Consider the following 12,035-nt stretch of genomic DNA (forward strand, 5'->3'; position numbering starts at 1 on the left):
CTAGGCTGGGTCAGCCATCTGGGATGGAGGGTGGGCGGCTGCTGTAAATTTACTGTGAATTGTACATCTTGTGTGTTAACCCTCCATCTTCAGCAAATAACGTGAGTCTAGGATTGATTGTTGTCAGTTTTGATCCTTTTAAATCTAGCTTGGTTTACCTGATGCTTCAGTATAATCCCCCAATTTTAATAAGAATGTGTAGGAGAGTTTAAACAATGCCAGCCACTGATACTGCCTTGAAAGAAACCGAAAACAAAACTTCCCAGTATCGAACAGGTGCTCAGGTATTGTACTGTGCTAATGAGGTGGAAACCTTCTCTGCTGGAAATCCTGGGAAAGTCACCTATTATCTCATTGTGCGATACAACTCACATTTTATTGTAAAACACGAACACTGTGTTTGACTCAAAATTCAGCATCTGTAGATCATTTTGATACTTACTTGCATTGATCATGAGATTTAATATAAAAAGGTCATACGCTGGTTTTCATTGTAAGTTCACAGAAATTGATTTTTCTGTGAACACTACCGAAATGGTAACTAGCAAGTAGACAGAAGTAGACTTGGTTTTCATTTGATACATTTACTAACTGCTGATGTGATACCTGAGAAATTTAATTTTACTCCCAACTTTGGTTTTGTTTTGCTGAAGGAAACAGTTCTTGCTCAGGACAGCCCCAGTCCCATACCATTAGCTGTCTTCAATGGGTGCAAGATAGGCTTTAAACCCAAGCAAAAATCTTGTAAAAAGTGTAGGCCTGCCCACAGAATGTTAATCTTTAGTTTTCTTTTCAGCAGGAGACGCTTTTTTCTTTTTTATATAAAATTTGCATTTGAAGCCCCTCAATTTGCATTTTTTCCAATCCAGGATTAAATTAGTTCCCCCCACGGTGAAATAAGTCTGGCTTTAATTTAAATTGCTCTGTGAATACAATTTTCCAGGCAGGTAAACACAAAATAATTTTCACAGCATTTCTCAGGGTCTTTGGCATGTGTATGTTGTGAGAGAAGTTGTTCATAAATTTGAATTTCAGAAGTAGTGGAAGAGAATATCCTTGCAGCTATTCATCCCAAAACGCGATGCAACAGTTAGACCAACGAGAACATGATCAGAGATATAATTGTGGCCGTCAAGCCAGTTCGGAGGAGACAGACTCTTTCTTGAGTAGTTTATTTTTCCATAATTAAAATTGCGGTTGTGTGATTTGGAAATTAGCCCTCTGTGTCAATAGGGAAGTGATGGATTTAGTCAGCTGGTGTTGCGGCTGCTGAAGTTCCTCATAACCACTCGCCTTAAAAACCAAAATATATTTGAAGACCTGTCCTGCGTTGTGCCAGTCATTCACAGTAAATGTCTCAAGTCTGATGAAACTCTGCTAGTTTCAATTTTCAGTAGCTTTTATTTAAGAGGAATTTATTGCAGGCTGCAGACCTCTTAGTGAACTCGCATCACAGCATAAGGAAAACCTGGTTATAAAGAAAACTTTATGCTATAACGGTTTGTGAAAACTTAACCAGGAGGAGTCTTCATACCAACAGTCAGTTTGGGTAAAATTTTGGCTTGAATTTGGCGTTTTGTCAAGTTTCTACTTCAAAATTAACTTCCAGGGTATTATAAAAAGCTGAGAACTTGGGGAGACAAACAGTTTGTAAGAGAAACTGAAAATGTTCTTGTAAGAGGAAAAAGGGAGAGGGGTTGACTTCGGTGAATAGTGGGAGGCAAGCAAAGCAAGCCTGAAAAGCAAAGATATTTTTTAAATGGCAAAGTGTTTGCTTTCATTGTTTACCGAGCACAACACTGAAATCATCTAATTTGAGTTTCTCAGAATGGAGAATTCTAAATGAGAAGTTTAAAAATATGCTCACATTTTAGACATGTTTCAATTAATCCAGACGTGAAATGGAACATTTTGTTTTGCTAAGGGCAAAGGCCAAGAGAAATAGTTAAGCCAATAGAAAATTCTTCAGGTTTTCCTTTTTGCTGAAAAGACAGAAAATACAGGTTTTTCATTTGCCCTTTTTTTTTTTCTTCTGTTTTGCCATTTGGCTCCAGAATTGAAATCTCTGTGTTGAGAGTGATTTTCAGATGCTTTTCTACAAAGTAAATAGGAATTTTGGTGAGAATGTTCTTTGCCATGTAGGGTTTAGTTCTGGGTCTGGAAATGTTTTCTATACTCTGCTGCTCATGGTCACCACCAGCTGCTTATCAGTGCCGTCAGGTTTTCCTGGTGCCCGTTTCTGTCTCTTCTCATACTCGCTGCCTTCACCCTTGTAGGTACTTCCCTGTAAGCCCCTTCTCCCTGTGCCACTGTAGACTGGCTCTTCCCTTCTTCAGCCATCCCAAGGATGTAGTGTGATACATTGTGCCTGTGTACTTCCCAATTGTTGGTGCCATCTGTTTGATTTTTTCTTGTTCTCAATTACGATTTCGTTTACTGGATAAAGCTAAGCCGAGTCCATGCCCCTACAGATCTCTTCCCAGCCTCAGGTTACTGCTAGGGGACAGTTAGTATCTGCACATTTCAGTCCTACACATTGTCCTGAACATTGTTTTTTAAGATCTGTTCCTGTGGTTGTTCTCCTGTGCTCATTTGTTGTGTTCTTTTTTATTATTATTATTATTTTCTTTTTTTTTTCCCTTTTTGAAGTTAGGAACAAGACATATTTTGGAAACTATGCAAGCTGCAGGGCATCATCTCAACACCCTATTTCTGTGTGGTGGGCTGAGCAAGAACCCTCTCTTTGTGCAGATGCACGCTGACATTACTGGTAAGTTAGAGGAAGTGTGGGGAAAGGAGTGTAAACTATTTTATTATTTTAGGTGGCTAAGTACTTTGTCTTTGGAAAAATAAATACTTTCTTTATATAGAACTGTATTTTGCTGGTTGGCCAAAAATATTGTAATGAAATGTTACTTCCTGCACAACTGGACTTCCTGAAATTTAATGATACTTGAATAACACAGAGATGTGGTGCAAACAAAACTCCATAATTCGTATTGTTAGAAATCAGCCTTCTGGAGAGTCCTCCAGCATGATGTCCAATTTGTGCATCTTAGCCTAAAAGACTCCTTAAGAAAGTGTGACAGAATTAAAAATTAAAAAAACAACAACTGTTTGGATTTTTTAAAACTAATAGGTATAAATTACATGTCCAGGATGTTTCTCACTATCAGATTTTTATAAATCTATTCTAACCATTCTACAGAAGTTATTCATTTCAGACAGATTACAGGAACTTAATTAGATGAGGATACTGTACAGTACACTTGGAGAGGGTGTTTTATGTGAGAAGTGTTTCATTTCTACTAAAACCTCTATCAGGTTCATCCTATTTGAATTCTGTGGAGCTTCCTGTTCATGCTCATGCTGGATGTTATCCATTATGTAGAACTGTCCCTTTCCAAATTGTCCATGTCTTTATCATCAGTATAGTTTAGGGGACAGTTTTTGGGTCCTTGCTCCTGCATGGTGTTCCATGTGATTTTGTAGGACTGATGGATGAAGGGTCCTGGTATGGTTCATTCCAAGAGGAGGTCTCAGGCTTGCCCAGTACTTCTCATCTCCCCTTAGCCTCTGTGTACTGGACATCTTAGCACACCTGTGAGTCAGTTGAATATACTTTAAAGAATGTGGAACAAATAACAAAATTTAGTTTGAAGGGCTTCAGTGGAACTTCGAGTGATGTGTGCTTTGGATATATTTCAAATTAAGACCCGTTGAGCTATCATGGTTAACGTTGTAATGCTCAGATTTGGGGCAATTGGTTTGCGATCTGACTTGCTCTAACACCAAACCATACTTCATAACATTGCTGCAGGAGGGAAGATGAAAATAGGCTTTATGTACTTAGCTAGGATGAAAACAGAAATGGAGAAGCAAAAAGTGTAATGCCTATTGACCTTAACATTCACTAAGTGCTTTGTAGTCAGAGTGACACTCAGAAAAACAATGTTATCAGGTGCATACCTTTCCCTACATGGCTGGAGTGTTTTAGGTGAATTTCAGCATGTGAAGTTTGGGATGCTGGTTCCTGATGCGTAAAATAAAAGATCAGTGAAAAGGTATTCTGATTAAAATGTAATCAGGAGTTCTTTGACTGTAACTAATGGCCAAGTACAATCCAGTACAAAAAGGCCTTTTTGCAGTCTGGAATTCTCCCCCATTTGTAAAATCTGTGACTGACAAGAGATGTCAGAGTTCATCTAACTGAAATGCTCTTGGTTGTGTTGAACTCATTAGAGCCTATCAGATAAAATAACTAACATTCCAGGATCAATCCCCCATTCTTCCACGAAAAGAAAAAAATCTGAATATATTATTGTTAGCTGCAAATGCCCATGACTCAGCCATGCAGACATCCAATAGATAATTTTGTAGGGCACTTAAAAAGTATCTTGATCTTTTTGTTTGTCTGGTAAGAGTTCTGCATTCATTCTGGTGATGCAGGAAATGTGCAGTAAATTTTAGAGCATGCTGAAAATTGCTTTCTGCTTCAATGCCTGGCAAACAGCCATGGAGCTGTAAGCTTCAGCTTTAGGTTGTCTGCATCTGTTCCAAGTTGACCCAAGTCCTGAGCTGTTGTCCATCTTAACAGGAGGAATGCTCAAGTGTCTGATCCTCCACGCACGTTTTTAAGGTGGATGCCTTTGGTTTAATCCAGAGAAATTGAAGAGAGGCTGTAATTCCATTAGTTCACTGTTAGTAGGCATTCCAGCGATCAAACACGCACTTGCTGTACCCATTTTCTTTACCCATTTCTCTGCCTGTGCTACCTATGGCAAGATATTATATAAAAAGGACCATGGCACCTTTATGTTACTGAAAAATGATTGTTAGCAGCTTTAACTGGTGGAACAATGCAAAGTTATCTCGTATGGTCTCTTCCAACCTAGAAATTCTGTGATTCTGTGATTCTGTTAGCATCATGTAACTGAATGCCTGGGATGGAAGCTGAATTTACTTTGCGTTCATAGTTGTTTCTTGCATTAATTTGACTTCCCATTTTCAAAAGCATGTATTTGCCTTTTTCCTCTGTAGGAGTTACTCAGAGCTCTCTTTGGATCCTCCTTCCAGTTTCAGCTCCTTGTAGTCTTACAGCTGTCTCTTATGAGCAGCATTTTTGGGGGCATAATATCACTGAGGCTATTCACAGAAGGAAGCCCTCCTCCCACCACTGTGTTTGCATCATCATGCACTGAATGAAATTATGTCAGTAATGGAAATTCAGGCATATACCAAATACTGTAGAAATATGAAACTCTTTGACTTAGTGAGGACGGGCATCTGAAGTGTAGCTAGAAAAGTATTTAGACATTTTGCTATTTAGGATTTTAAGGGAGAAATAAGAAAGCAGGCAGATTTTTATTAGTTTATTATTCTTTTTCCTGCTCTTTTTACACTGGTAAGACAGATCTCAGAAAACTCTGTGTGAACTGAAGGAAAGTATGTTCTTGATGGTTCCCATGGGTGATGAAACAATATTTTTTAATTCTACTTCAAAATATACAGCAAGTTTGGTGTTTTTGTTGTTTCCAGGATTTTAATCTTGTTTTCAAATATCTTGTACAATTTGGAAGATGAGATTTCTCATATGATTTCATACATAGCTTGTGAAAGGTTACTACTCATATTTTTATGTCTTCCAGCAAAAACAGACTGGCTTTGTTGGCTATATATTTAAAAACAAACACAAACATTTATTTTTTTTTTGTTCATTGCAAAAGAAACAAAAAGGATACCTCCCTGTTTTCCCCTCAAGGTCAGCTTTTAATTTGCAGGTGGGTTTGGTGGGTGTGGGTAACAGGTTTATACCAGGTGCCTTAAGGTAAATAACCACTGTGAAAGATCTGGGGTTTGGTCTTTGTGTGCTTTATGTTCTGCATTAATATTTTGCTGGAATTGTTTTATTTAAATTCTGCATTTTTGTTAGAGCCCGGAACCACACAGCAGAGATATTTACATTAACCTATGGTGGATTTTAACTATGAATGGAAGCATGAGCGTGGTTTTTGAGTCCTTTTTCGTTCCTTTTTTATTTGTATTTTTTACTTTAATTATTTATTGTGCTGCTAGTGCTGTACTGCTTTATTCTTTCTAACAGAGGCATGTTTTCTTCTTGTATAGGCAAGCCTGTTGTCCTGTCCAAAGAAGTGGAGTCTGTTTTGGTGGGTGCTGCTATTCTTGGAGCTTGTGCTTCTGGGGATTTTGCATCTATACAGGTATGTAGTACCTGATTTCTTTTATTTTTTATTGTATTTTACGCTTTGACATTTGGCACCATGTACAGACCTTAATTCAATTGGAAAAGTTTGTACCTTTTGCACAGCCGGACAAGAGCCAGCATCACTTTCTTACAAGCCTTTTTTTTAAACTCTGCTAGAGGTGTAGAAGATCTAATAGTCTTTTGACTGTGGCTACATGCAAGTATAAGCTGCTCTCTCTGAAGTTAGACTGCGTAATTTTACAGACAGAAAAGGGAATTTGGCAAGGCTCTGCTCCTGCAGGAAGGCCCCACTTTCATCTCAGTTATATTTGTCCTACTTACCTTCCTTCACATTGAGGAATCCTAAACTTAAGAAACATAGCATATATACAGTAAAGAAAAAAGAAAAAAAAAGAAAAAAAAAGGCACACCTACACTTGTTATCTTGCTCAGAGTGAATGCAGAGTTAATAATGAGGATGGAGCTTCATGTTTATTCATGTTATTTCAGTCCTTTAACAATTGTAAAAGTGGCAGTAGGCTTTCATGCTCAGTGGATCAGCCAAAGCATGACTTAGCTGCTATTATATTAAACAAATAATAATAAACAGAAATCAGAAGAAGGGTCTGTATGCTCAAAATTATATTTCTTTTCCCACCTGTCAACTCCACTAGCATAAGACATTTCCTCTCCTAGCACAAGGAACAGCTTGCTTTCCTAAGAATTCTTCCATTAAGATGAATCCTATTTGAACAAATACATTGTGCAATGTGTATACCTACTTCAGAAACCCAGTGCTTGTAACGAGAACTTGATTGTCTTGATATGAGTAATTTCAGTAGCAGCTTTTGGTGATAGGACTTCATATTTAATTCCTACTCTTCTGTTAATCTTCTCCCTTCCAATACACCAATATTTCATTCCTAGTTTAAGACAACTTGCACTGTTATTCAATCAGTGAGCATCTCAAATCTGTTTTTATTAATTCTGTCTTCATATCCATGTGAAAAATCTATAGCTGCAAAATTTTGTGTAATTTGTTTTTATATAATTTTGGTATATTCCTTTGCCTTTAGCTTTTATCCCTGCACTTACATACCAAAATATGTCAGCAGCTTATTCAAGAATGTCAGAAGATAGGCATATTTTATACATAGATGCATATGTCAGCATAGCACACTCCTTCAGAAATCTTTTGCAGTCAGACTACATCATGTCAGAGACTTCTTAATTTAAAAAGTGTTTGCTCTTTTACAGTATGTTGGGAGGTTCCTGCCTCTTGGCTCACGGGAATACCAGTATATAAGGCAAAAGAACAAATATAAATTTAATCCGAGCGCCTTTGCACTGCATAATAAGTGTGATTTCCCAAACACAGCTTTTTTTTTTTTTTTTTTTTTTTTTTTTTTTTAATCAACTACATGTTATGAAGAAACAAGAAACTTTATAAATGTCTTTTTGGGGAGGATGGTATAAATGTTCTTCTTACATTGCCGTTCAGTAGCTTTCTCTTAAATTTATTTTTCTAACATATTTTGCAAAAAAAATCTTTCTTAGAGGTGCTGCTGCAAACATTCAGCAGCATTGTAGTCTCTGCAATTATTAGAAGTTATTATATGTCCTCTGATGTTTTGTACTTAGTTATTGAGCTTTTCAAAGCTTTGTTTGTTCAGTCTAACAGTAGAGGAGAAAAGTGTGTTTTTTACAATAAGCTATTTCCTTATTTCTATGTTTGTTTGAAGGGGAATTTTTACTGTGTTTGTCCCAGTGATTTTGGTCACATTTCTCAGAATGATTTTTGGATATTTCCTCTCCATGTCAAAATCAAAACACATAAAAACTATCTGGTTTTCCTGGTTTGGCTGTTCTCCATTTTGTAAAATTCAGGCATCTTTAGGAAAACTTGGAAATACCACCCAAAACCAAGATCCCTCACAATCAGTTCTGGTAATCTTCATCCAGATTTAACCTGTATCTGTGTCCACATATGTGGACTTGGTGGTTGCTGTTTTACTCTCATACTCCTGTATGGTCCTGATCCTTAGTACTGTGCCATTCCAGCATTGGAATTTGGAAATGGGAAAGGATCTGCTTCAGAGAAATGTTAGGGGATCATTTCTCCAAGGAGAGGGAGCTCATTTACCAACCCATCACTGTATGATGAACCCAGCCAGCAGGGTATGTACAACAATGGGATGCCCGCCCTTCACTTTCCTGGGCAATTGGTCATAGTTGGAACACCAACGAGCTTTTCCTCTATACTTTGCTGTCCCTAAATAAGTTTCTTGTCACAAAGAAACACGCACCAATACACGTCTTGACTCCATCCCTTTTCTCATCCCAGCAGTGGCTATTTGCAGGATGCGGTATTTTCTTCTCATTCTCATTTCTCGTATCTTGTTATTCTTATTTTGAGTGATTTGCAGAGTAAAGATTTTCGTGCTTTTTGTTCACCACATCTATAGCAGTAACAACATCCTCAGTATGCCGAGCCTTTGCAAGAAGATACTGGAAATGAAGGTTAATGCATAATTTGTAACCATGCAGGTTGACTTGCTGGATGTGTGTAGTTTTAAAAGCTCAAGCCCCTTGGATCTGCAATTTCATCTTTAGGTAATTCCATCAAGGAGAGATTTATAACCTCCATCTCTCATGCCTGGTCACCATATGTTGTTCCTTCAAAGAATGTTGACTTCCTTGTTTTCCTCTTCATTTACTCTCTCTGCATTTTTCTCCTCTGTGGTAAAAGGGAATTAAAACAATTGGTATCCAAAAAAGAGAAACAAAACAAAACAAAAACACAGTGTGGTGAGAGTTATTTCCCATTTCAGCTTTTGGTTATTTAGTCTCCAGAATCTCCGGAAAAGGGAGAAAATCTTCTGAATTTCTTCTTGCAATTTAGTTTATCTTTTCACTTGCCCCTGCTACAGCCTTTTCCTTTTAGTGGTTTTGTTATGTCTTGGTCGTTGTTCCTGTGAACTGCCGCTCAGCCTGCCTGGGTCGGTGCTGACACAGAGGACAGCGCTGTGCAATATCGCACGACAGAAAGATTTTGGAAATATATGCCGTACTTCGGGGCTTCGGATTTTTTGAAATATGTGCCGCATTAAATGAAATAACCGTAACATTGCTGGCTTAGATGGGCCAATTTATTGGTCCTAGCCATTCCTTTCATGCAGAGCAGCAGGATCCTGGTTTTCTGTGTGATTGTTTCTGTAGTAAAAATATAGTTTCCGGTTTAGCGAGCCAGCAATTCCTTCTCAGTAAAAATATTCAATAAATAAATGTCAAAGTTTCCAGTATATCCTCATTACTCTGCTTCACTTGTATGTAATTGAAAATGGGAAGAAGGTGCTGTTTGATTTGGCAATCATCCAGCTCTTTTTTTTTTTCTTTTCTTTTTTTGATAACCTATGTTTTGGGACAAAGCTGTACGCCAGGGAACGGGATTATTGCCTTATAAAATCCAGCAGCCCACTGACTGTTCCTTAATTGCACATTAAAGCAATTAATAAAATTACCTGTATGAAACCAAATTACCAGATTTATTTTGGACTTGGTATCTTAACGTGGGTCATTCTTCTGGCCAAGGTGGAAGAGAAGAAACTTGGTATGATTTGCCACAAGACGTTTTACTGGTAACTTTCTGCAGGCATTCTTGGTGTAAAGCATCGAGCTAGAAGTCAGGGTTGGAGCAGGACTGGTTTGCTTTCCTACTAATGCTCCTTCCATAGGACCTCGCCTTGCACTGACGCTGTTCCAAACATCAGGAAAGCAATGATACCAGCAAAAAAAAAAAAAAAAGTGTGACAAAAATGAGGTGGGCGTGGTGGCGATGTTCTGTTAGATGGAGCCGCTTAAATGTTCAGCAGCGGGTGGTGCTGGAGCATGTACACGTGTCAGCACCCTGGTGTGTGGTGTGCAGCTCTGTGAGTATTTAGTGCTGTGTGTAGTGTCCCGTATGTGTGATGTGCATCCAGCCCTTTCCCTTTGTACCCCATCAGGTTGTGTATATGCTCTTGTGCATGTCACCTCATCTTATTGATTAGGGCCACGTTGTCCTCTACGGTAGGTACTGCTATTCTAACAATATGTTGCTTCTCTTTAGCAAGACCACTGGTGTCTGTTCCTATGTAAGGGAGATGCTGCCCTCCATTTGAGCAGAACTGCCGCTCCGAGAGAAGCTGGCACCTCTTCAGCAATACCTTCTTGGTGAGAATTGCTGACCAGAGCTCTCGCTTGTGAGAACACCCATAAGTAGTGCAGGGACCTGCTCGAGTTTTCTGCTGACAGAAAAGGCGAGATGGGGCCCTTTTCATTTCTGGATCAGGCTGTCTGGTGTAATTTTGTGTAGCTCCACTTATTTCAGTGGACGTGCTTCAGCTGATGACCTGATCCTCTATTCCTCTTCCAAAGCATTACCTGTCAGGTCATGGACTGAAATTAATACAAGTGTTCTACGTGATTTCCATATTTTCAAAAGCAAGAACCAAGTGAAAGATCAGGGAGGGGATAGTTTTTTCCTTAGAAATGGAAATAACTTGGGAAATCAAAAGAGGAAATAAAATGACTTCTCCCTGTTGAGTTAGGGAATATTGCCTTCCCTCATCTCATTAAAAATTTAAAGCGCTCTTGTTTTTGAGCAGGGTGAATTAGTAATTAAGTGCTATAATCAACTTGTGTAAACATAATATTGAAGGAGAGTAGCAAATTAATCATTTTGTTGGCTTGTCTTACCCAATTAATGCACCTTTTACTAAAGGCCTTTCTGTCCTGTTGGGATGCTTTTTTGCTTCTATTCCCTTAGAGTATTTTGGAAATGCAAAGGAAGGAGGTGGTTGTTTTTAGGTACCACAGTGCATGCAGGGAGTGTGTTAAGGTGCTGTGGGCTTTCCTTCCTTTTCTTCAAAAATTCCTCATCTGTACAAGTATAGGTAGAGGCCATCCTTGGGCAAGGCTTGGAGACAGCTTTTGCTTTTCTTTGTAGTGTATTGGCTGGGTATGGCCTCTTTATTTAATTAATTCTTTCACTTTCCTTCCTGGATAAGTATATCATCAATCTATATTGAAAGGACATGTGCTCCATAAAAAAATTACCCTAAATTTCAGTGCATAACTCATATACGTATTGTTGGAGACAATATTCTGGTGGTGAAAACAGCTGAGTCTTCACAGTCCATTCATTTCGTGTGTTCTCACTTCTGACTGTCAGCAAAGTTATCAAGCAATGTCAGGGACAGTTTGTGATGTGAACTGTGCTGCTTGCTGAGAACCAAGCTGTTTTCTGCACGAACAGCTGAGATGTCCGATGACTGGGGGCTATATTTTCATCCAGGGCTGGACTCAAAGCAGTGACTCAGCAGTAGAAATGTATCCCTTTACCTCTTTCCGTGGTGTTTTGACACTGAAATACATCTTTGCCTAATTGACAGGTTGTTTTTTGTTTTGGTTTGTTTTTTGTTTTGCTTGCATAAATAAGTTAGATTCGATACATCATGTATGAAACCACCAAGATACTGGCAATGCCTCTGGCTTTTGTATAGAGTCAGCTGCCTTCTTACCAGAAATCTGTAGAGAAATATAGATGAGAGAGAAAAAATTAAAAGGCGGTGATTTGATGGCCACTGTCCAGTTCCTTGTGGCCTAGTGTTTATGGTACAAAGAGTGCCTTTTTAGTTAGCGTATTTTGGCCTTACTGTCAGAAGTCTTAGCACTTAGGGTAAAAAATGGATGAATCAGGACTCCTTTTTTGCCCTAAGGATGATCCTTTTGCATTAAAGCTGAGAAATGTAAATGCTTCTGTGTCTCTGCCAAGCACACAATGAGCTTT

General features: G+C 38.5%; 1 protein-coding gene across 11 annotated transcripts in view; it reads left to right on the forward strand.

Annotated features, from left to right (window-relative positions):
- FGGY (FGGY carbohydrate kinase domain containing) overlaps positions 1 to 12,035 on the forward strand; it is a 137,696-nt gene that overhangs the window by 102,529 nt on the left and 23,132 nt on the right. For 6 of the 11 annotated variants that reach the window (XM_027462681.3, XM_072041716.1, XM_027462683.3 and 3 more), the window contains 3 exons: positions 2,650 to 2,770; positions 6,127 to 6,221; positions 10,314 to 10,417. In XM_027462681.3, coding sequence (XP_027318482.3) covers positions 2,650 to 2,770; positions 6,127 to 6,221; positions 10,314 to 10,417 — 320 coding nt within the window. Of the gene's footprint in view, positions 1 to 2,649; positions 2,771 to 6,126; positions 6,222 to 8,266; positions 8,453 to 10,313; positions 10,418 to 12,035 lie in introns of those variants that run through there. The other 5 variants (XR_003498742.3, XM_072041715.1, XM_027462685.3 and 2 more) reach the window with 2 other exon arrangements.

This window comes from Anas platyrhynchos, chromosome 8, assembly GCF_047663525.1.
Source record: "Anas platyrhynchos isolate ZD024472 breed Pekin duck chromosome 8, IASCAAS_PekinDuck_T2T, whole genome shotgun sequence".
Classification (NCBI taxonomy): Eukaryota; Metazoa; Chordata; class Aves; order Anseriformes; family Anatidae; genus Anas; species Anas platyrhynchos.